Below are 24708 nucleotides of genomic sequence, written 5' to 3' on the forward strand. Positions count from 1 at the left end.
ACCAAGCAACTCATTAATGATTAATATTTAGAATTACGTTGATGAAGAATTAAAAAAAAAAAAGAAACTATCAAATAAAGAATAATAGAGTTTTTTTTAATCAATAGCTCTGGACTCATTTATTAAGATTAAGCACAGTTCCAATATAGATTGTTCGGACGTCTTTTCATTGTCGATCTTTACCTTTTTTTCAATTATTTAATTTGATTTTTAGGTGATATAAATAATTGATTTCATGTTTACACTTTTTATTTATCAAAATTAAACATATTTATCCAATATATTTAAACTAAAAAATAAAAATATGCATGATATTAAATATTACAATAAAAAATTAAATTACAAAATTTTATTCAACTAAATCTTTTAAATTAGTTAAAATATTAAAATAAATTTTATAAACTTGTACAACACATATGAGATTATTTAAGGCCTGAGATTGTAATAATAGTGATATTTCAAAGTAATTTTTATTTAAAAATATATTAAAAAAATTATTTTTAATATTAGTATAAACAATTTGAAAATATAAAAAAATATTTTATTAAAAAAAATAAAAAAAATCAAAATTTTTGAAACACTCTTATTCTATATTTCGTATTACGTCACTTAAAAAATAGCGTGAACATGGCGGAAGGAAGCAAAATCCAATCTGGCAGTATCAGTGAATAAAGTGCAATCCCTTCACTCTTAGAGTCCACTCTCAAGAGCCCAGATCGCAGAGCACGAAAATCGCCAATAGTTTTAGACCCAGGTTCAAAAAATGGGCGGTAAGTCCGAAGAATCCTCTTCAAGCTTCATTTCTTTTGGAACGATGGTAATTGTGTTGTCACTGATTGAAATTGTTATTTGTCTATACACAGGTAAAGAATCATCAGATAGTTCTAGTTCTAGTCCCAGTTTATGGTTGGCTCCAGACCCTAGTAAAAGATGGGGAGAGATTTTCTTTCTTTGTTATACTCCTTTTTGGCTCACTCTTTGTTTGGGAATTGTGATTCCTTGCAAGCTGTACGAGGTAATCAATTTAGCTCCTCTTGTTCTGCTCTTGGATCTTGAGAGAATTATAGGAAATTGCGGTTTAAGACAGTTTTAAGCAAGGCTACTGCTGTTTAAGTGATGGGCTCTTAACTGAGTTGTTGGTGATGAGAAAACTGAAGTAAAAAGTTTTGAATTGATCGGAGATGAGTGTTAGTAGTTGGGTTTATGTTAATTTTTCATGAATTGAGAAAAATAAGCTACTTTGGACACAATTGTGTAGGCTCCAGAATAGGATCTGTACTTTAGTTTTTGAAAGGTTTTACAAGATTAGATTTTGATTATAGCTGAGTAGTCAGTACAACTTCTGATACATTTTGAGGTTTTTTTTATTGATCTCAATCAAATTTTGCATATATAATATAATTGAATCTGCGTAGGTGAAGCCAATTTGTCTGCTTTGAAGCTTAATTTAGTTTAGTTGAGCTGAGCTGAGCTTAATCAGATTTTGCATAAGCTTGACTAGTTTGGTGATGGATTTTTCATTTTTTTCTCCTTTTGATCATTCTCACTTTGATGCACAAATAAGCTTATGATCCACAACCCAGTTGAAGTAACATTATTGTAAAAGTATAGTTGTTGTTACTGGCAGAGCTTTACAGAATTGGAATACTTGCTCCTGGGTTTGATCTCAGCTGTTCCTTCTTTCTTGATACCAATGATGTTTGTCGGTAAGGTAAATTTCTTAAGTATATTACTTCCATTTTTTTATCTTTTCCTTCCTTCAAATGTTTTTATAATCCTGTCTGAAGGTTTCATGTATTTTATTCATCTTTTTTTTTTCTTTTTGCATCTCCATTCTGTACCATTGGTTTTTCTTTTTCAAAAAATAATATAGATTTAGAGCGCTTTTGCAGGCTGATAGCAAATTGTGTTGGAAGGACTGTTATTGGGTCAAGGTAAGTGCTCACTATAACGTTTCAATTATGATTATCAAATATGAAACCTGATATCTTGGTTCTTAATTTATTTTATAATGCTTCTTTCTCGCTGTTTTTTTCTTCATTTATAATTGTTCTGAAAAATTATGTTACGCCTACTTTTATCCAATTTATTTGGATATTCCTAACACCCCCCACTACTTCTTCCATTTTCTAACTATTTCAGAAAAGTCCTTTTTTTCATTTTTTTTCTGCATCCCCATTCCTGGATATTTCTAACCCCTCCACTACTTTCTGTTGAATTTCATCTGTTTATGCAGATTTTGTTTAGCTTCTTCCTGTTAATTAGGCTATGTATACTCTAATCACTCTCTCTGAACTTGTAGAATGGCATTCTAGTGTTAACCTTCACCTGTCTTTTGGTGAGATAGCCTGTTGTAGTTGGTGAATAAAATACTGTGAGGTTTCACCTTCCTAGATTGTAGGGCATTGTGAATTCAAACTTCATTAGTTTGCCCCATAAAGCTGAATGGGATTTGAAGTCCCTTGCAACCTTGAGGATGAATTTTTTAATGTGATTCTATGTTTGGTTAATAATATGGTTTGAGGGCAGATTCTAAAACATGAATACTGACTAGAGATTGTTTGAGCTGTTAATATGTTGTATAACATTTCATGGGGAGGTATCCATTGACAATTCATGGTACATATCTACTGTTTTGTTGTAACATTTTCCTCCATTCTCTTTGCTTTTGAATATGCTGGTGAAATTTTCACCAGCTTTACAACATGCATGGAAATCTGTTGATGGATGTGAACTTTTAGCTTCCCGCCCTCCTAGACATATTTGTCTTGGATTCTACCTTTATGTTCGCGTTACATTTCAAATGTTGGCCATAACAGAAATCCAGTTTTATTTGTATCTGATTTTTATAAAGTTTGACTTGAAAGGAGGTTCAAGGTTCTTAGCCTAAACTCTAAACTTGATGTTTTGACAGGCCAATCTATGGATAATCATTTTTAGCTATGTTGGAAATTACTTCTGGACCCACTATTTTTTCACAGTTTTGGGAGCTTCTTATACATTTCCATCTTGGAAGATGAATAATGTAAGCCACAAAGCAAAAAGTTCTTATTGATCCACTTACTGTACAGTCTGCTGACTTTCATCTGTTATTCTCTGTAGGTACCACATACAACCTTCCTTCTGACACATGTTTGCTTCCTGTTTTATCACGTCACCTCAAACATGACAATTCGCAGACTACGGCATGCGGTTGCTGACTTGCCAGATTATCTTCGATGGGCTGCTGAGGGTGCATGGATTTTGGCTCTTTCATACTTCATAGCATACCTGGAGACTTTAGCTGTTTCTAATGTGGGTGGTAAAACGATTCTGTGTCTATTGTTATTTTCAGTATGTTTGTTTAACCATGCATAAATCCGGCTAATGAACGTTTAAGGCAACAAAAAGTGGCACTGTCTGCTTTAAATTGTTGAATATTCAGGATTGTCTTTCTTAATCATATCATGGTACTTTCAATGAGGCCTTCTTCAATGCTATTCAGAAGCTAGTTCAACATTAGGTAGCCTCTAGTTCAGCTTTAAGAAGCCATTATGTTCCCAAGTGAAAATTTTGTTTCTGATGAGTTTGTGGCAGTTCATAACTTAGATGCCTGCTCCACTGAGGCCCTTCCTAGTTGTCTTTGGAAGCTGACTCCAATTTGAATGGTATTAAGTCAAATCTGCTATCTGTTCATAAGCAGATGTTTTGGTTCTGAGTGGTTTTGTGACATTTCAGAACTTTAGATGCTGTATCATTACATTATCAGACTCCATGATGTGTGAACTGGGCCTATAAAAAACTAATGGTATAATTTACAGGAAAAGCTGATGATTTCAACTGTCATACTCATACCTTAGCTTCATCTACAAGGTTGTAACTTGTAATTCACATTTGTGCAATTCCGTCTCACAATCCTTTTTGTGCTGCAGAATTCATGACATTTTTTTATGTTACTGTCAATTGATTGCTAATGTTGCAGTCGTGGCATAGCCACTGGTTACTAGTTTGTGAATTAAAGTGGTGATAATGATGTGTTTTTGGAAATGTGCAGTTCCCTTACTATGAGTTTGTGGACCGGGCTTCAATGTACAAAGTAGGTTCCTTGTTTTATGCCATCTACTTCTTTGTAAGCTTCCCAATGTTTCTGAGGTAAGCAGTCAACCTTCAGTTAGTTTTGGTTATTTGTGTTGGTCTACAAATTATATTTCTTTTGTGGTATATGCTTGATAATGGGTAATGCAAACATGCTAATCATGTAGTAATTGTTTTCTGTTGAGTGATATTTCACATATTGATATGCTTCAGCTCACAGTGCATTTTGTAAACTACTCTTACATTGTGCTTGTATGTAAGCACTATCATGTTCTCGTGACTCATTTGTGATGTATTTATTGTTTTAGAAAATTGCAATGCATTGTTTCTTTCAAACACTCATCTTATCTGAAAAACAAGATGATTAAAGAACATCAGATTAGAAGAATCATAGAATATGAGATAATTGAAGTGATTTTATAAATGTGGTTGGATCAAAAGAATCATTACGGCTTCTAGTTCTCTCCCATGCTGAAGATCTTTAACTCTTGTATGGGGAATTGAATGATCTACAGGATTGATGAGAAACCTGGTGATCTATGGGAGTTACCAAGAGTGGCTGTTGATTCCCTGGGTGCTGCAATGTTGGTTACAATAATACTTGACTTGTGGCGAATCTTTTTGGGGCCTATTGTTCCACTTCCAGTAACAAAACAATGCCTTCAACAGGGACTACCCTGGTTTCCTGGACATGCCACTCAGACATAACAAACTACATGGAAACCCGGTGATGGTAGCCACAGAGGCAACTCCTAAACATGGAATTTCTTGTACTTGATGTTGTAACATTAGCTGTACTTTATATCACGCCAGTGTTTCGTTTCCATTTTCTGGACATCTAAGCAGAAGCATAAACCAAAGACTGAAAGGGTACATTTTGTAATTCATGTTATCGCCTGTGACCCTGGGTGGCAACTTGTTTGTTAGGTCCTGACAAAGAAAGAGTTCTTCTGTTTTGCGAAAATCTCTGCGCCCCTTCTTTTTGGGGGTTCGTTCTTTCTGTTCTTTGATTGTGAGAAGGGATTGCCTTATGGTAAGAAATAAACACGAAAATGGCTGAACTATATTCGATTATGTTTGTAGGTATCATCAGACACTAGCTGTTCCCCTGTCGTCGAAATAGGAAACGTTTTGTAGCCCGTGTTTTTTGTGGGATCGAGTGTGTTGTGTTAAACACACGAATACGGTCCTTGAAAAACATCGTGGTGCTGTCTGTCATCCATTACTCTCTAGTTGTTTCAATGTTTGCTTCTGTTGATTTAAAAAGGGATTCGAGTCTTATTGTTTCCTAGGTAGTTTTTTGTAGTTGTGGTTTAAAAATAGGAAATTTAAAAAAGTGTGGTTAGTTGGATTTAGATATGTGTTTGGTAGAAATTACGGTTAAATTTTAAGTATAGCAAAAAACATGAATAAAATGTGTAGTGTAGTTGTATTTGGAAGTGTAGTTGTGGTTGTTTTTCAAAGTATTTTTTTACTTGTAAATGCATTAAAATAATTTTTTTACTTTTAAAAGAGTATTTTTGATATTACCGTATTAGAATAATATGAAAATATAAAAAAAATATTAATTTGAAGGAAAAAAATAAAAAAATTTAATTTTTTTAAAAGTGTTTTTCAAACGTAAAAACAATTACAAATAAAGTTGCTTTGTTATATTGCTTTTTAATTCTCAGAGAAAAGCATATTTAGCTCACTTATTTGTGTATGAGAATTTTATTGAATTGCATGATTTAGAAATATGAATTCTATACTCATTGAATCTAAATTAGTGAATTCAAATTGAATGTGTATAATTTAGTATATGATTGGTTAAATCGCAAGTTAAATAAAAAAAAATTAACATAAAAAATATTTAGATTATAAAAAATTATTTGATATTATTATTAAACTTAGTCTAGCAAGTTAACTTTCAAACCTTCCAATTCTATTCCTTATTTAAATTGAGTTTAAAATTAAATCGTGTGAGAGTTAACTTGACCTAATCTAGTAGACTTGACCGGTTTAAATGCAACGTGATTGACCAGTAAAAAAAAAGTCTTCAGGATGAAATTCAGATAAAAAAAATAAAATTGATAGAAAAAACTTTCTAATTCAATTGCTTACCTAGCTCGGGTTTATAATTAAACTATGTAAGAGTTTTCCTGATACGACCCTGTCAACTTAATTAGTTCAAATGCAATTTGATAATTGATAAAAAAAATATAGGGATGAAATTAAAAAAAATAAAATTGATAGGAAAAACCTTTGAACTTGATTTTTATCTAGCCCAGGTTTAAAATTAAACTAAATAGAAGTTGTTTCAACAAAATACAACTTGAATACTTATTAAAAAAAATTGAGGATAAAATTAAAAAAAATAAAAAAAATAAGGAAAAATGGAAAGAAAATGGGTTGACTTAAAAAAAATAAAAGGAAAGGAAAGAAGGAGCTTCCCTAACTAAAAAAAAAAAGAAGAAAAAAAGCAAGTGATTTGAAACTAGTTTAAAGGCTAACGATATGTTACATGTTTGATTAAATTTTTGTAACAAAAAAAAAGAAGGTATCTAATGGCTTATTGGGTTAACTTGATTTTTTTAATTAATATTTATTTTTTAATTTTATCCTTTAAAATTAGGTTGATTAGAAGTTAGACTTGATAATATTTTTAGTTTGCTTTCTATGAAATTAACCCAATCTCATGACTTGAGTTTGACTGGTTAACCTAATTAATTCAAGTTTTTTTTTTATCTTTTATTAATTGATATTTTTTTTAATTTTATCCTTCAACATTGAGTTGATTATAAATTAGACTTTATGATTATTTAGGTTTGCTTTCTATGATGTTATTTTAGTTTTATAACTCAGATCATGTGTTTTGCTGGATAACTCAAGTAGACTCGAGTTATTTTATTGTGTTTTGTTTTAAGATTTTTTTTTAATTTCATCATTTAACAATGAATTTATTGAAAATTAGAATTTATAATTTGTTTTTATTTATTTTTTATAGAGTTATCACAATCTTATAATTTTAATCACGAGTTTGACAAGTTAATTCAGGTTGACTTGGGTTATTTTTTATGTTTATTTTATATAATGTTATTCTAATCTCATGACTCATGTCACAGATTTAACAGGTTAACTCAAGTTGATTTTTTTGCTTGTTTTTTAATATTATTATTTAACAATGAATGAATTGAAAATTGAGTTTTATAATTTATTTTGATTTGTTTTCTATAAATTTATTATGATCTTATAATTCAGATTGTATATTTAAAAAGTTAACCCGAATCGATTCAATTATCTAATCTACACTATACAAATTAAATTCTTAAAGAAAAACCCAACATTAACGAGAGTTCATAGTATGTTTTAAAAATACAACGGGTCAACTATAAATCATAGGTTTTCAAAATAACAAAAAAACATATCAAGGGATAACTGTATTGAGAACCCAAGGACTAAACGATATTTTGTAGAAGCGCGTGGATTATATAGGAAGGCACGTGCGAGTGTTTATCTCGCAATCCAGTTTTTTTGTTAATAGAAAAAAACAAAAATAAAATAAGTGAAATAAAATGATAAGAGAAGAAGATATTTATTATTTCTCAACCTTACAAAAGGAAACCTCCCTCACTAGCTAGCTCAAATTTCCCGCTACAAGAAGAAGAGCCTAGCCTCAACTCAACCGCTCTCTCCATAAAATCCAGGGTTTCACTTCTTGCAGTTAGGGCTTCTCGGAGGTTTTTCTCTCTACTGCACTTCTCATAAACTTCTCAAAAACATGGCCGCTGCTTTCAGTGCTCTCTCCCTCTCTCCGTACACTCTCGTATGCCGCCATAACTCTACCAAACATTCCATTTCCTGCTCTACTGCCTCTCCTACTACCACTACTATAGGTCTGATTTCTTTCCTTTTCTCTCTATTTTTTGAAATAATTAATAGTTAGCTCTTCTTTTTAATTCCTTTTTGTGGTTATTTATTTAGGCAGTAGAGGAACGAAAGCGCCGCCGCGGCATAAGAGGAGTGAAAGAATGGAAGGGGCAGGGAAAAGTATGGAAGATTCGGTGAAAAGAAAAATGGAGCAGTTTTATGAAGGGTCTGATGGTCCGCCGTTGCGAATTGTTCCAATTGGTGGCTTGGGTGAGATTGGGATGAATTGTATGCTTGTTGGGAATTTCGATCGATATATTTTAATTGATGCCGGTGTTATGTTTCCTGAGTAAGTATTCTGCCGCATTTCGGAGGATGCTTAATACAATATATGCTCATTTTTTAATGCTTAATTGACAAGGGGATTGAATGCATTTTGTTAAACATGCGACTGAAAAATGCTTCTTTCTGATGTGATGACTCTATATTGTTTGCGTGATGATATGCTCAGTTATGATGAGCTTGGAGTGCAAAAGATTATACCTGATACCACATTTATCAGAAGATGGAGACACAAAATTGAAGCAGTTATTATAACACATGGTCATGAAGATCACATTGGCGCGTTGCCTTGGGTAAAGTTTCCTTCGACTTCTCACAAGTGTCATGTTGACCTTGCCCGTCCAGATTAAATTACTGTTTATATGACCTTTTTAACTATATCAAAGTTTGTGCTGTTGACATTTGAGTTGTAGTTCTTAATAGGGCATAGTTGAATAGATAGTTGGATTCAATTAAGGGTGAGCCAATAAACTGATTGCTGCCTAGTTAATGTAGCCTTCGGCATATGGCTGCAAAGCTTGGCTGAAAAATGAATCGTAACTCTTGGCATCTTGGTTAATGATTCGGATAGGCTGAGTCTAGGATCTTTGATAATTAGCATTTGATGCAGTATTTTACATAATGGACCTTGCCTGTAGCCTGCCTAAGGATTGAGGGATTGTCTCGGTACTGTTCCAATGCTAGTTGCAGTACATCTATAGTATATGTTGACATTAGTGTGCAATTAGATGAATGTGTTTATTAGTTGAGTACATTCCTTATGACCACTGTGTTGTATATTTTGAGCTTGATATATTGATATGATGGTATCAGACGGTGTGCCATGGGATAAGTGATGTTCACTGAGCAAGTATAGCTGGCACTTCATCGATCAAATGTGTTATTGATGACGATGCCATGAATTGTGATGGTGGAGGTGGTGGCAATGAATTGTTTCAATCCACAGTTTGACTGGATTTTAACTACAGGAGGTTAAAAAGAATTACCAGAAGAGAATTGATTTGATACATGGATAAGGAAAAATAAAATCTGAAATCATTAAGGGATATGTAAAGAGGGTACATTATGACCCAGATAGATGGTGTCTACGTCACATGTTTAGAAGGAAAAGAAGCAACATTTTGTTTCTCTTGAAATAGTATTTAGCATGTGTGCCTATACTTTTCTAGATGAAAAGAAATGTGAGATTATTTTTTGCCAGGAACTTTAGCTAAGCAAGCTTAGTTAAAATGCTGAACCTTAGCAACATTGGAAACCAGATTTGGATGATCAATTTTGCTAAAAGTGTGAGGGATGCACTTAGGAAACATGAATCTAAACTTAGTTTAAGGCTTTAATAGTAAGTGGTGTTTGCTGATTTAATATTTATTGGAAAGGTGCAGCTATCTGACCTGTATCATTTGGTTATTGTTGTAAATTGTTAGTCATGTGTTGATATAGGTATTTTGCTGTGGTGTTTTCACTCTTGATAATTCTCTTACTGTCTAAGCAGGTTATTCCAGCTTTGGATCATCACACTCCAATTTATGCATCATCCTTTACAATGGAGGTATTTTGTTGTGGTTCTTACTTATACTTGTGCTGAAAATAGAACTTAATTTGGTTGGCTTAAGCATGCATGTATAAATAAATATGTACATAAACATGCATTGAAATGCACCTTCATGAACTGAAGTATCCCAATATTGCTTATGGGGACTAACAAAATAGCTCATAGTATAAAGTGCTGACCTTTTATTTTTCAGTAGATTGATATTAACCACACCGTCATACTCTTTGTCAATTTCAAGTGGCATTTTAAAATTTTGCACACTTGCATGGCAGCTCTCTACACTATCTTCTTTGTGTTTTATGTGATGGCAAGTCACATTTTGTAGTTCTGAGTCTCCAAGTTCTTCCAAAATGATTTTATGACAGCTCATCAAGAAACGTTTAAAGGAGAATGGGATCTTTGTTCCATCAAGACTTAAGGTGTTTAAAACGAAGAGGAAATTTGCAGCTGGGCCTTTTGAAATAGAGCCTATCAGGGTGACCCATTCTATTCCAGATTGTTGTGGACTGGTCCTTCGCTGTGCTGATGGTACAATTCTTCACACTGGGGACTGGAAGGTAAGTTTGCTTATAGATGCATTTTCTTTTTCCATCTCTCAATGAGTTTGTAAGCTTTAGAAGAGGTTTATATTCTACAGATTGATGAGTCACCATTGGATGGAAAAAAATTTGATCGTGAAACTTTAGAGGAACTCTCAAAAGAAGGAGTTACATTGGTAAGTCTGCAAGATTATGTAGTTTGTTACCATATTGACATGGCTGTACATGGGAACTTAATTGGTTTCATTTTATGGAACAGATAGTGGTTTGTGTGGGAATGGAGAGAAGCTGAGTTGTAAATTGTGTCATTTCTTTCATGATATAATGCTATGGCAGTTTTGGACTTTGTTTTGGAATGCTTTAGTCTCATGAAGAGTGGCTCTTTCAAAAAAAAAGGGCAACGTTCAAGACTTTATGGAGATGGTGTGCATGACACCTGCATGTTTGATATTTTATGTCCAAAGATGTGTGTTTCCTGCAGCGTGGATAAATGATTCCATTAGGTAGAATTGAGAAAAAAGAGTTTAATCTGGAAAAAGTTAGCACTTTCAACATTTTGATGATGAGCATACATTTTATTCTGGAAAAAATTTAAAGGAACGAAACTGCAGTGACAGTAGTGGTAGGGTAGTTGCTTTAGCCATCTTGTTTAAGCTTAGACATTGTATGGTTTTTTTTGGGCAGAATATTTTTTAATTACAGTTCTGAGGTTGAACATTTGTATCTGACGCCTTATATTTTTTGTTTTGGTATTCATTTGAGTTTCTCATGTTATTTTCTCTTTTTCAATAATGTTTAATGAATTATCTATGATGCTGATTTTACCTGCGGCTTCATCATGAATGCAACTTAAGGTTTTAATAATGCACTCCTCTGCTCAGATGATGAGTGACTCAACAAATATACTGTCACCTGGAAGGACAATTAGTGAAAGTGTGGTAGCTGATGCATTATTGAGACGTATTTCAGCTGCTAAAGGAAGGATTATCACTACTCAATTTGCATCAAATATACACCGTCTTGGAAGTGTGAAAGCAGCTGCTGATTTGACTGGTAGAAAGATGGTATGATTTTCTATTCTTAGAACTAATATTATCACCTTGGTCTTCAAGTGGAATTTGACTCGCTGTTTTGATACTTTAATCATTTTATCAGGTCTTTGTTGGCATGTCATTGAGGACATATTTGGATGCGGCGTGGAAGGATGGAAAGGCACCGATTGATCCATCCACTCTGGTAATTTCTTTGCATAAATATCTGATGTGTTTCTCTGAGAGTTCTAAATTTCCAGAGATATCTTCCACCTCGCTCCTGTAGACCTTGTGATAACTTCTGCTGAACACTTCCGAAATTATATAGGTTAAAGTGGAAGATATTGATGCTTATGCCCCAAAGGATCTGCTAATTGTCACAACTGGATCACAAGTAAGTTAATCCAGCTGCCTGATTCCATTTCTGTTGTATCAATTAGCTGGTATGTTGTTGTTGTGTCAGGCAGAGCCGCGTGCAGCACTCAATCTTGCGTCATATGGAAGCAGTCATGCCTTAAAACTGAACAAGGAAGATGTTATTCTATATTCAGCTAAGGTATTATGATATATAATATGCCTGGATTAATCTTTTAACCAAAATTTACTCACTAGTTGATTTCTGATTTGTTTAACTAGATGTGTTTTGTTGAATTTGCAAGTCACTTTATCACTTAATAACTCAAGAGGCATTATTCCTTTTAATCTTTGCTTTATTTCAAACTTCCCTTCAGTAATCCCTGTATGCTAAGATTATGTAGTTGGAGGTGATTTATGGTTTTCTACAGGGTGTAGAATAAACCAAGATATGCTGTTAATGATTGAATCTCACATAACTTAGGATTCTCTCATTATCTAATAATGTCCATAATATTGTTAGAAGTACCAAAAATGTTGCATAACCTGATGGAAATTTTATAAGAGGTTTTTATATTATGGAAGATGGCCAGCAATGGTGCTCCATTTTGTTCTCATTTCTTTCTTTTTTTCTTCAGAATTGATGATTGCATTTGGTTGGTCATGTTTGTACTTTGAATTTGAACTACTCGAATTAAGCGGACTTTTGATTTTACACTCAACTATGCATGATATTCCTCTATCTTATGATATTTCTGCCACAGGTGTATTTCATAATTTTCAACCTCTGTTTTCCTTTTTTTTTTAAGGTTCTAAAGTTTGATGCTTAGGTATATGGTCATAATGCTAATCATTTTTGTAGTTTCTTGCTGAAACTACTTCCAATTAGTAGATGTGTTTTCAGTTTATATTTTATTTTTCAGGTAATCCCTGGCAATGAATCTAGGGTAATGAAAATGATGAATCGCATATCAGAGATTGGCTCAACTATAGTAATCGGTAAGAATGAGCTGCTTCACACGTCTGGTCATGGGTATCGTGGAGAACTGGTGAGATCTCATATGCCTCTCCTCAGAATCTCACTTATTTGTTGTTATTTAGTTATCTTTTTATACCTTGTACTCCTCCATGTGATGGTTCTGTGTCAAGAGTGGAAAAAGAAAAGAACCTCTACATACTGACTCATTGTATGAAGGTTATTTCTTCCTGTTATTCGTGTTACCTTTTTGTTTTGTCATTGTTATATGGAGAACCATGTAGAACTAAGTGCTGTGAATATTAATTACCTGTTCAATTCTATATTTATTGTTATTTTTGTCAAATTTCTGGAAAGTTGATCTAAACATTGATTTCATTTCTTCAGGAGGAAGTGCTTAAAATTGTGAAGCCACAACATTTTCTTCCCATACATGGAGAACTTTTGTTTTTGAAAGAACATGAACTGCTTGGGAAATCAACTGGCATTCAGCACACTACTGTGAGTTTATTCTTTACATTCGTTTGGTAATACGACTGTGAGTTTAGTCTTTGCATTCTTTTGGTAATTAGTATGCATAAGATGATCTTGAAGTTCACTATGTTTGCCACAATCTGATGCATTTAGTGAGAGCGTAGAATCTTTCAGGATAAGGAATCATTCTTTCTACTGATACAGGATAAAATAGTTGCTATCCTATAGGTGTTTTAGAAGATCAATAGTATACTTGTAGAGAGGCTGGAGAGCATTATTGTTCTAATCGTGTTGCTTTTCTCTTGTATTCTGTCAGGGATCATTCTCCTTGTATACTTATGTATCCTTTCTTAATAAATTTTCTTCGCTATAAACAAAATGTTAGCAATATGGACAACTGATACTCTTTATTTCTTACTCTATTGTATCCTGTTAATTATATGAATCCAGCCAATTTCCATGTAAATGAGAATGGGTCAACTCTTGGGATGTTCTGCCCACAACACATAACCTCACTGAAAGTGTTTTTGTAGGTGGGTGTTGCATGGTTTAACTTGAAAATCTATTAATGACTATTCCATCACAACAGGAGAAGACTGCTATGTCTAACTGCATTGGCCAATGACACACATATGATGGATTTAGTGTACACGTGACATTATATGCAATCTTGTTTTGTTGTTATTCTGCAAATGCTTCAAGATGCAGACTATGTATTGGCTTGGTAAAAGTTACAAGCACTCTATAATTCTGTCAGGTTATCAAGAACGGAGAGATGCTTGGGGTTTCTCACTTGAGGAACAGAAGAGTTCTATCCAATGGTTTTGTCTCCCTTGGGAAGGAAAATTTACAGGTTGGTTGTGCTAATGGTTTTATTTAATCAATTATTGGAATTTAATTGAGATACATTCCAAGAAATCTCGTCTGGTATCGCAGTTGATGTACAATGATGGGGATAAGGCATTTGGCACATCAACTGAGCTTTGTGTTGATGAGAGAATGAGAATTGCAACAGATGGTATTGTAGTGGTCAGGTAGATTTTGCATATTCTAAAATGACATCTTGACATTTCCACGTGGCACTAATCCTTGTTATTACTGTAATGATTTCTTGACATTTCTATGTTACAGCATGGAAATTTTACGCCCTCAAAATGCAGATGGGCTAGTTGAAAATAGCTTAAAAGGAAAAATTAAAATCACAACACGCTGCCTATGGCTGGACAAAGGGAAGCTTTTGGATGCACTCCACAAAGCTGCCCATGCTGCACTTTCAAGCTGTCCAGTGAATTGTCCTTTAGCTCACATGGAAAGAACAGTATCTGAGGTGTTGAGAAAGATGGTAAGGAAGTATAGTGGTAAAAGGCCAGAAGTCATTGCCGTTGCCATGGAGAACCCAGCGGCTGTTCTTTCTGATGAACTCAATGCAAAGTTATCTGGCAATTCACATGTTGGCCTTGGTATATCAGCATTGAGAAAAATGGCTGACGGGCATAAAAAAAAAATTCAGGTGGACAGGAAGCAACCTGATGGAAATGGCTATGCAAATTTAGAGAAAACATCAACACAAAATTCAGAAGGTCCTCATATCTCTGCATCTCTGTGTTTTCATTGAGTGTGTGTGTGCGTGGTGAGGTTGTGGATGGGAGGCCATTTTATGACTAGCTGTACATGAGCACATGTGAGAAAACTAGCGTGGGTGTATGACTCACATCTTAAGGCTTGGGGATTTTTTTTTCCATCTCATGCCAATAAGCCAGTAAATGACTGGTATACAGAAAACAAACAACAATAAAGTTAAGGCTACATTTGGAAACAGGGCAAGCTGATTGTTGTGGGTGCTCAAGCTTGCTTGTGCTGAAAAAAAAAAACAGAGCTTGAGCTTGAGCTTGGCTTGAGATGTTGGAGTCACAACTCACAAAGCTACAGAACTTCAATGTTAAAAAACAATAGACAAAAATGGTGATTATTTTCTCAATCTTAATATAATTTTGGATACATCTGACTTCCAAGTTTCAGTTGACAAAGGCAGGTTTCTCCAGGGTGAGAGCCCCCCGCTTGTATCTATGTTGTTATAATATCACATCTAAGTGGGAGGAGGAAGTCCGGGAACGAATTATTCCCTCTTCCCCTTTGTCTATGTTGTTATAATATCACATCTAAGTGGGAGGAGGAAGTCCGGGAACGAATTGTTCCCTCTTCCCCTTTGTCTTGGTCTCTGATGCAGGCTTCTTTATTGTGTGTTCATGAGCTCTGCTAGTTTACATATCTGAGCTAAACTTAACATGCTTTCAGTATCTGTTCTTGATGAGCCTCAACATCATCTAGCTTATCACAAGACTAGATTTTACTGAACTAAACTTAGAACTGTTCATGACCGACATGATCGGTTTGGTGATTTAAAAGCAACTTCACATTCTCTGTTGTCATAGTTTATGACCACTAGTTTATTTGCATATGATCTGAATAGCTTCTTGGTGTTGTGATTCAAACTCAATTTCTCTCATTATAAACTATAAGATCATTTCCTCTTGATTGGGTGAGGCATCTTTGTATCCTTCTCCAGTTATGTTATGCAGGTGAGGTTCTCTTTGGAAAGGCATAGTGCCAGCAGCTCAGCATGCATGCACATATATATATATATATATATATATATATATATTGTGTTTTTGACCTTTGCTTAATTTCTATGTTCTTGTAAGCAGAAGTATTTTTCTATAACTTGGGTTTTGAAAACCAGTACACTTAGTGGTGTTCTTTTTTCCCACATTGTAATCATGCAGTTGATGGTTTTGAATTTGAAAGAGAGCTATCTAAGGAAGAGGAGACTTCTTCAAGTCCTAGCTTAGCTGAAGGACATTCCTCTGACTCTGAAAATCAAGATGATTTCAGGAAATCATTCATTCCACCATCCCCAGTCAATGAATTGGTAAAAAGTGATGAAGACTTGGTTCCACCATGGGAGCATGTAAATGAGCTCAAGGAAGATGGTACCATAAGCAGTGATGATGACTCGTTGGAAAATCAAAATTCTAGATCGAAGGGTTCCAAACCTGTAAAACGGAACAAATGGAAACCTGAGGAGGTTAAGAGTCTTATTAAAATGCGTGGGGAATTACATAGTAGATTTCAAGTTGTAAGAGGTAGAATGGCTCTGTGGGAAGAGATATCTACTAACTTGATGGCTGATGGGATCAATCATAGTCCAGGACAGTGCAAATATTTATGGACATCTCTTGCTAAAAAATATGAGGTTTGTTCCTCCATTTCGTACATTTAAAATTTTGGTATTGCATTTTGATTTCTGTTTATTATTGTGGATTGAAGCTCGTATCTGCATGTGAATACCTCTGTGCTAGTATAGATGTTTGCCACAAGTAATCTGTTTTCCCGGACCAATGGCACACAAAAATGGAAATCCAGATCATTGCAGGGGTGCTATCTGAATTTCACTAAGTGCAATCATCTGTTCATCCTTCCTTTATCATGTTGCTTAGTAACAACCATTGCTAAAATGAACAGGAAAGCAAGAGTGACAAGAAAAGCCAAAAAAGTTGGCCCTATTTTGAAGACATGGATAATATTTTATCTGATTCAGAGACAATGGCAACAAAATGATCGGAAGAGGCGGGGAAACAGTGCATTGAGTTTTCTTGAAGAGCTTTCAACAGCCTCTTGTACAGGCAAAGCTAGGCGATGAAGACCGCAGCGGGTCGACTAGAATAATCACTATGAGGGATTTGCAGTTATAATACAAGCAGGAAACCGAGCTGTTCTGAAGCCTCATGACCGATATGCAAACTATCTGATCAGAGAGGCCCGCAATGACAAACAAGAAATGAAATAGTTTTGTAGCCACAAGCTCCTCCAAAAATTGGTTAGCAGATATACTAAAGAATAGGGACTGTGATATTTTTTTTTTTTTACTTTGGAGGACGTTTAGCATTTGTAAGATTTGATGCAACTCAACAGTTAAAACTGCTTATTAGCCAAACTTACGCAGGTTTAAATTCCCAGAAGTTTTTCTCAGCTTCTGGGTGTGTTTTTGCCAGTTTCTTTTATTCAATTGAAAGAATTTAGCACCTGTTTACTCTTTTTCTTCCTTTTTATTTCTTTATTCTTGAAAGTTTTGGTGCAAGAAAGCAATAATTATAGATTCACGAGTGGCTAAAAGGTTGAGAGCTAAGGGTGATGTCTGGTTCCATACCAAGATTTTCTCAAGAAAAACATGCCCCGCACAACTCGCAGATGAATGGTTCGAGTTCAGAAGTTATTCTTTGACCATGCAAGTTTAAATATAGAATTTTTTTTTTTTTGTTTTGGGGGTAAGCACTATTAATTTATTGGCCTCAAGAACTGCAAATAATCCTGACTCATTCAACCCTTTTACAGGCAAGAGACAAACGAGAAGCATGGTTATAAACCATCAATTAGTATGCAAAGTTACGAGTAATTAGTAGTAAACAGATATGGATCGACTAATGGTTTAAACTTAATTAGACTAATTGCAAACTTTCCATGGGAATTTTTAGCAGTTTATCCACCTAAAATAGCCCCCGACTTGTGTGGTTTCCTCATTTTCATCAAAACCCTACCCCATTTCAGGTTTATATAACAAGCTCCCTTCCAAATCCTTCAACCACTTCATCTTTGTTTTGTCCTGCAGAGTTTCTCTATTGATCTGTCCTAGAGAGAAAATCTGCTATATTCTCCGTATAAGCAAAAATGGCACGCAAACTCATTGTTCTCGCTCTTGTCTTTGTCACCATTGTTGGGTTGGCTGCAGCTGCAGCACCTGCTCCTTCCACAACTGACTTTCCTCCAGCTGCAGCCCCTGCTCCTCCCACAACTGACTTTACTGCAGCTGAGGCACCTTTAAGCAATGATTTCATCGGTACTGATGACGGTGGTGCGGCTAGTGCACCTTCCGCTGATGGTACCACAGTTGTTCCAGGACCAATGGGGAGCACTGCAGTAGCTGAGGGTCCTTCTGAAAAAGATGGTGCCGCCACCCTCAAGTTCTCTGCCGTTGCTGGAGTTGCCGCTGTTGCTGGCTACTTCTTCTTCTTCTAGGCTAGCTAACTATAAATCTATAAAATTCCTCATCCAAGCTTGATTTGTCCTATTTCGAGGACACATATTTGATTGTTTGAGTAGTTTTGTTTATTAAATTATACCTACATATTTTTTTGTTTGAATAAAGTGTTACTAGTAAGAGTAATTTGTTGTGGTTAACTTTCGATATGCCAAGGAAGAAAGAGTGTTTCATGTCCATCTCATTAAATTAAAAAGGATTTAATTTTTTTTTTCATTAAATTAAAAAAAAAAGGATTTAATTTCACATCAATTCTTGACAAATATTGTTTTTCAATATATATATATATACTAGTTACATAACCCGCGCGATGCCGCGGGTTATTTTTTTTATAAAAAATATATTAAAAAACTAAAATTTAAAAGTTTTGAGTTTTTCTACAAAGCTATACCCAAAAGTCTTGGATTTGGCTGCAACGCCTAATCTAAAAATAATATGTATAATATTAATAATAACATTAAACTTACATGATCCAAGTTTAACTGAACCTGACTGCAACACTGGATTCAAGAATATTGGATGTGGGTCCGGCTATAAGATTGTTTCATAAAAGTGTGATAATTAAATAGATTAATTAAAAAAACCAATAGGAAGAAAAAAACTAATAAAGAAAAAGAAAAAAAATTTGAATTAATTGGGTTAACCATTCAAACCAAGTTAACCCGTAAAACCTGAGATTCACGTCATAAAAGTTTGATAACTAAATAGAAAAAAAAATTGACGGGTTTACCTAGATTTAACTGGGTTAACTCATCAAACCAAGCTAACCCGTTAAGCCTAGGACACGTATCATGAAAGTATGAAAATTAAATAAAAAAAAATTTAACATCAACAAACTAAACTAAATGAAAAAAATTAATTAAAAAGAAAAAAATCCGGGTTAACTCATCAAATCAGGTTAACCCATCAAACCCGAGATCCGTATCATGAAAATCTGATAACTAAATAAAAAAAATAGCATTAATAAATTAAATCAAACAAATAAACATTCATTAAAAAACAAAAAAAAATAAAGACAGTTCTATAATAATAATAATAATATAATAATAATATAATATAACAATTATAATAATATAATATATTAATAAGTGAATAAACCAGCAGAAGGACTAAGGTTCCGAATTAACATAATTGGTGTGCCAATTTTCAAAGAAATATTGTGCTGGGGCACACCATTAAAGTCAAGCTGGTTGATAAATTCAATATACAATAAATCTATGTTGTCAATGTCGCCGGAAGTTGTTTGTATAGAATCACAACTAAGAAAGTTGTATTTATGACCAGGTATAATATCAAGGATAAAATTATTAATCTCAGGCATTGAAATACCATTACGTGTTGCTCAACATTGAAATACCATAACCATGATTAAGAATGCAAGGAAATGGAAATGCATAAAGCAAATAAAAAACAGGCACGAAACAAACCTGAGAAAATAATGACGATAAATAAAAGTGACCCTTTCAAAATACCTGAAAACAATGTAAAATTCTGATTAATATGTGCAAGGATAAAAACAAATAGACGTGGGGCATACGACTTGGAAAATTAGGCATGAAAGAACAAACAAAAATAAAAATAAAAGATGAGTTAACATATTCAGGTGAAAGAAACATCACAATCTTGGCAAGCACCACGAAATAAAGAAGAAAGGTAACAAAACCAAAACAAAATCGTGTAAGCTGCAAAGAATTAGGGCAATATTTTTTGTAATTTATCAGAATCCTGGCAAGCACCAAAAAAAAAATAAATGAAGGTAAGAAAAGCAAAACAAAATTGAATAAGCTGCAAAGAATAAGGGCTGTAATTTTTGTAATTTTTTTAATGAGAGTGTTTTGTGTTCTGTAATCTTTTTTAAAAAATTAAAAAATAGAGCAAGAAATTTTTTATTTTTAAAACCCAATTATAATTCGTAGTTTGACATATGTAAAGACTAATAAAAAAAATAAGGACTCGTGACCTTCCTTCTTTATATGATCATTAGATTATTAGGCATGTGAAATCTGTTGTAAGCTCATGTTCTTAAACGAACAATAATTAACCTAACCTCATCATAAAAATATAAATCCATGAGAATTATTCATAAAAAAATTATTCCCGGGCTTACAACAGATCATTAGGTATGTGCTGGATAAGTGGATATTAATGATAAGATTTTCTTACATAACATAAACAATTCAATATATATTGTGATCGGAAATATCAATGACACCGCTAATACGTGATTTATGATTGACAGTTATAGTATTTCTCGGGCAAAGATGTTAAAATTTCTCGGGCAAAGATGTTAAAATATTGGAGAAAGACTCGGTTCAAATTCTATCTTTTCAACTGAATTTCGACCATAATCAAATTCTAACTTACAAATCTCAAATGAAGTTGATTTCAATAACAACTCTACATACACTCTGGATAGAAATATATATAAATTTGTTGAGATATTTTAGAGATACAAATAAAGTTATTATTTAAATCTCGGATAAATCAAGTACAATATTTTCGTTTGGATTTGCGAGTGGTAGAGATACAGTTAAATCAACTCACTATATATATACATGTATATTATTTATAAATATAATTTCATATAGCACTCACTGCAATACTCCCTCTTCCCATTGATTGCCTTACGAATCTCACTTTTTTAAAAATCATATCTTTTTATATGTTTTTTTAAATAAATTTAAATTTAAATTTAAAGTAATACGCATTCTATCTGATTTTTTATATATTTTTTTCAAATAATAATTGTTTTTTTAATTATTTTGTGTGTATTTAATTTTTAAGGATATTATTTTAATTTATCTATAATATTTTTTATGTTTTATATTTGTAAAAAATATTCTAATTCATCTATAAATTTTTTTTTTTAAAAGAGGAAATAAAATGTTCACGCTAAGGGCTTTCGCTCCAACATCTGGTGGAAAGAAATACCCTGGAAAGTTTACTTTCAGGGTGTTCTTCACTTGCCTTTTTGCAGGAACAGGAGGTCTGATACTTGGTTATAATCTTGCTATTTAAGGTGTGTAATAATGTAGAATCAATCTTTTTTTTTTTTGAAAATGTAACAATCATATCTTGATTTTTATGTGTTTCTAACCACTTGTTTATTTCGTATACTAATTTAACCTATACTATGTTTCTTGGTGTTGAAGAAGGGAAAAAAAAATTACAACGATTTGCACTGGTTTTGTTTAGGTTTAGTGTTAATGAATAATTAATTGTAGCAATTCGAGGTTATTTGTTAAGAGGTTCAAAGATCAAAATTAGGCTTTTTTCTTCACTCTTGTGTTGACTATGACCCTAAGAAAGTTGGGGCTCTGTGTGGTGGTAGTTTAAATACATAATATGATCCACATCTTGTTCATGAGATGTTAATTAAATCTAAGTTAATCTCTGGGAGTTTTTTTTTTTTTTTGGAGCCATTGATACTTATTTCTTTATTAGTTGTGTTTATTGATAGAGAAAATTCAACAATTCAATTACTCATAGTTTGACTCTCATGTTGTCTTTGTTTTTTGCAATGTCTCCCTGTGATTTTCGCAAGATTTTAGCAAGAGAGAACTTGCTTCCCTTAATGTTCCAATTTCTTTAGGTCAATAGCCTGTATGTCTATAATCCGAATGAAGACATGAATTATTTTGTGTTCAACAAATAATAATTGAGATAGCCACTATCATATTTCAAGTTCAGTCCAATTGATCATGTATATAGTTTAAATTATATTTGGCTTAAAAAAATCATACTTTTTATCATGTAAGAAAAGAGCATCTCGTTACAGAAGTATTAGCTCATATTTCCTTTCCCGTATCTCCCCTGCTCCCTCCCAACTAACAATGGCATGGAAATGTCAATCTTAGTACTCTAAGAAATTAATCTTGGGCCAAGGAAACGTAACTAAAGAAGAAGAAAAGCTCAAAGCATTTCCGTATGCAAATAAGGCTTGGCAGATGAAGGGTATCTATATGTTGGTCATCTGAAGAGTTTTTGAAGAACATGGAAAGGATGAAAATAGGAACAAAGGATGCACCACTAAACTGCAGAATCAGACACAAAGACAAAGACATTTGATGTTCAATGAAATAAAACACGCTCCTTTGTCAGGTGGTAAATTTATGTAAACGTAAAAAATGATGGGGCATAGCCCATGCACAATAATTGAAGATGCAGACAGCAACATGAGCATTGTTATTTGTCACAACACAATCTTAAAAAGCAACAAACAGAAAAATATTCTAACCTTGAAGTTTAAGTCCTCTCCTTAAAGATGATATGATAAAGGAGAAAACAAACTGCAGAGAAAAGCATAACAAATTATAGCTGTTATACACTGACAAAAACAAAAGCACATCCCACCCGAACCCCCCAACAAACAAATATTGCAGAAAAACACACCTTTTAATATCATAAAAAAGCTGGGAGCCGAGAGAATTGAATTGCTAAAGAACCACTTCCGAAGAGCACCATCGCATGTAACAAAACAATTAGAAGTGTCTGACAACTACACTAACCAAAATAAAAGTGCCAATTAAAACACAACAGGAAATAATGAAAATGTAAGGGCAAACATGTGTGCATAATGATGCCAACGTCACATTCATTTAATGCACTGTTAAAAAGATTGGCTGCCTTGACTTTGTCTAAATGGAACCTGAAGACGTGTAAGTTCATTGCCTCTTTGCATGTCCTTTTAATTATCTTGAAGCTGATGATATGTCAGATAATTTAGTATCCCCTTAACTCTATAAACTTTATAAAAGGAAAAGAAGACGCAGTTACAGAGAAAGAAAAAATGACTGCGTAATTTTTCAAAGCATTTAAGATACTGATATCATGATGTCGCTTTTTTAGAACCTGAAAAGAAAAGCGATACAGTTGGGAAAGCAAGCGAGGTAATTGTATAACATAATAATATATTATAATATATTTTGCGATAAATCATTCAGCATATCCTGAACTCTGTAAGCCTCACAGAAAAAAAATAAGTGTAATTGTTCAAAACATTTAAGACGCTGGCATGATGATATCTGTCTTTTCAAACTTCGACAGTAACAATATATTTTGCGATACAACGCAGAGACGATATATATATCTTGGCAAATATATTTTGCGATACAATGCGCGATACAATGCAGAGACGATATATATATCTTGGCGGAGAAAACCGTGGGGAAAGCTACAGTACTTTCCCCACGCGTTTTAGAGTTCTTTAATATATATATATATATATATATATATATATATATATATATATATATATTATTTTTTAAAATTTATTTTTCATATCAACACATAAAAACTATTTAAAAACATAAAAAAAATTAATTTAACATAAAAATTAAAATTTTTCAAAAACAGCAAAGCTTGCTGTTGAATTTGGAGCGTGTATATATATATATATATATTGATGATTGATAATCTTCCTAGGATGTCGAACAACCATCGTAGTCTATGGCTTCTGGAGAGTCCTGCGTTAAAAGCCAAAGCTGTATCATTTGCTAAGAACTGGATTTTCGAAAACTCCAATTATCCGATATGGATTATTTTGTACAATATTCAAAATATGAGCATTTCTTTATCTCATTGTACGAAAAGCATTTCAAGATGAATGTTTTTGGATTTCTCTAAATTAAGGAAGGGCACTCGAGAAACTTCCTTGTAGGGTTTGTATCGAAAACAACTTAATTAAGAAAATTCCTTGTAATGTTGGATCGAAAAGAGAGGAAACACTTTTCTCTTCCACAAAGTTCAACGGTAATATTGTCCTCCTCTAGCTCTTTTTACATTTTTTTTTTCTTTTTCCAAGTTCTTAGGAGTCTTGGATGGCCGTTCTTTATAATCCTTTCAAGGGGTTTGACGTAGTTAGATATTAATTCCCAGAATTGATCCTTTCTTGATGTCTTCTATGAATTTTGGAACAACTTCAAAGACTTGTTCATGCTCCTTGATACAAACAATCAATTAAGGGCACTATTAAATTGTTGTGCACAAACTTTACACACACACACACACACCCTAAACACTGTAAAATTCTAAAAAAAAACATAAAAAAATAATTTTTAATGCAATTACCGATCAACCCATATCCATAGTTATCAAACCTGGCCTGCAGTTGACCCGGCCAAGGGACCGGGTCCTGGATTTCATGGGTCAACTTGAGTCAACTCGGATCAATCTGGATTAACTCGGAATTTTTTTTTAAAAAAATTAAGTTTTAATATTTCATATGAAAAAATCAAGAAAAAAAATCATATGGATATAAGTTATATATGTTGTAAATAATAAAGTTTAAAAGAATATTTAAAATTTTTTTTTTATCTCACATTAAAAAAACATAAATTTTTTCTTATGAACATAAAGTATATATACTAAAAGGCTTCAAATCCTACATTGAAAAAATATTATATTATCCTTTTAACTTAAAA

General features: G+C 33.3%; 3 protein-coding genes across 3 annotated transcripts; all 3 read left to right on the top strand.

The window, feature by feature from the left end:
- Positions 1-615: 615 nt before the first annotated feature.
- Positions 616-5075, top strand: LOC133675109 (cycloeucalenol cycloisomerase). The gene is made up of 8 exons (XM_062096384.1): positions 616-770; positions 864-1015; positions 1628-1711; positions 1893-1934; positions 2915-3025; positions 3103-3294; positions 4034-4131; positions 4590-5075. Exons 1-8 carry the CDS (start codon positions 764-766, stop codon positions 4780-4782), a joined length of 879 nt encoding a protein of 292 aa, XP_061952368.1. The 5' UTR covers positions 616-763; the 3' UTR covers positions 4783-5075.
- A 2576-nt stretch (positions 5076-7651) lies between these two features.
- LOC133676058 (ribonuclease J-like) lies at positions 7652-17275 on the top strand. Its single transcript, XM_062097632.1, has 17 exons — positions 7652-7949; positions 8038-8272; positions 8435-8558; positions 9758-9814; positions 10183-10374; positions 10455-10532; positions 11238-11420; positions 11512-11592; positions 11716-11781; positions 11851-11943; positions 12665-12790; positions 13105-13218; positions 13949-14044; positions 14128-14225; positions 14323-14771; positions 15975-16444; positions 16714-17275. The coding sequence occupies exons 1-17, from the start codon at positions 7835-7837 to the stop codon at positions 16807-16809; spliced, it is 2673 nt and encodes an 890-aa protein (XP_061953616.1). The 5' UTR covers positions 7652-7834; the 3' UTR covers positions 16810-17275.
- Positions 17276-17916: 641 nt separating this feature from the next.
- LOC133676086 (anther-specific protein BCP1-like) lies at positions 17917-18264 on the top strand. Its single transcript, XM_062097659.1, has one exon. The coding sequence runs from the start codon at positions 17917-17919 to the stop codon at positions 18262-18264; it is 348 nt and encodes a 115-aa protein (XP_061953643.1).
- The last annotated feature ends 6444 nt before the right edge of the window (positions 18265-24708 follow it).

This window comes from Populus nigra, chromosome 16 (assembly GCF_951802175.1).
Source record: "Populus nigra chromosome 16, ddPopNigr1.1, whole genome shotgun sequence".
Taxonomy (NCBI): domain Eukaryota; kingdom Viridiplantae; phylum Streptophyta; class Magnoliopsida; order Malpighiales; family Salicaceae; genus Populus; species Populus nigra.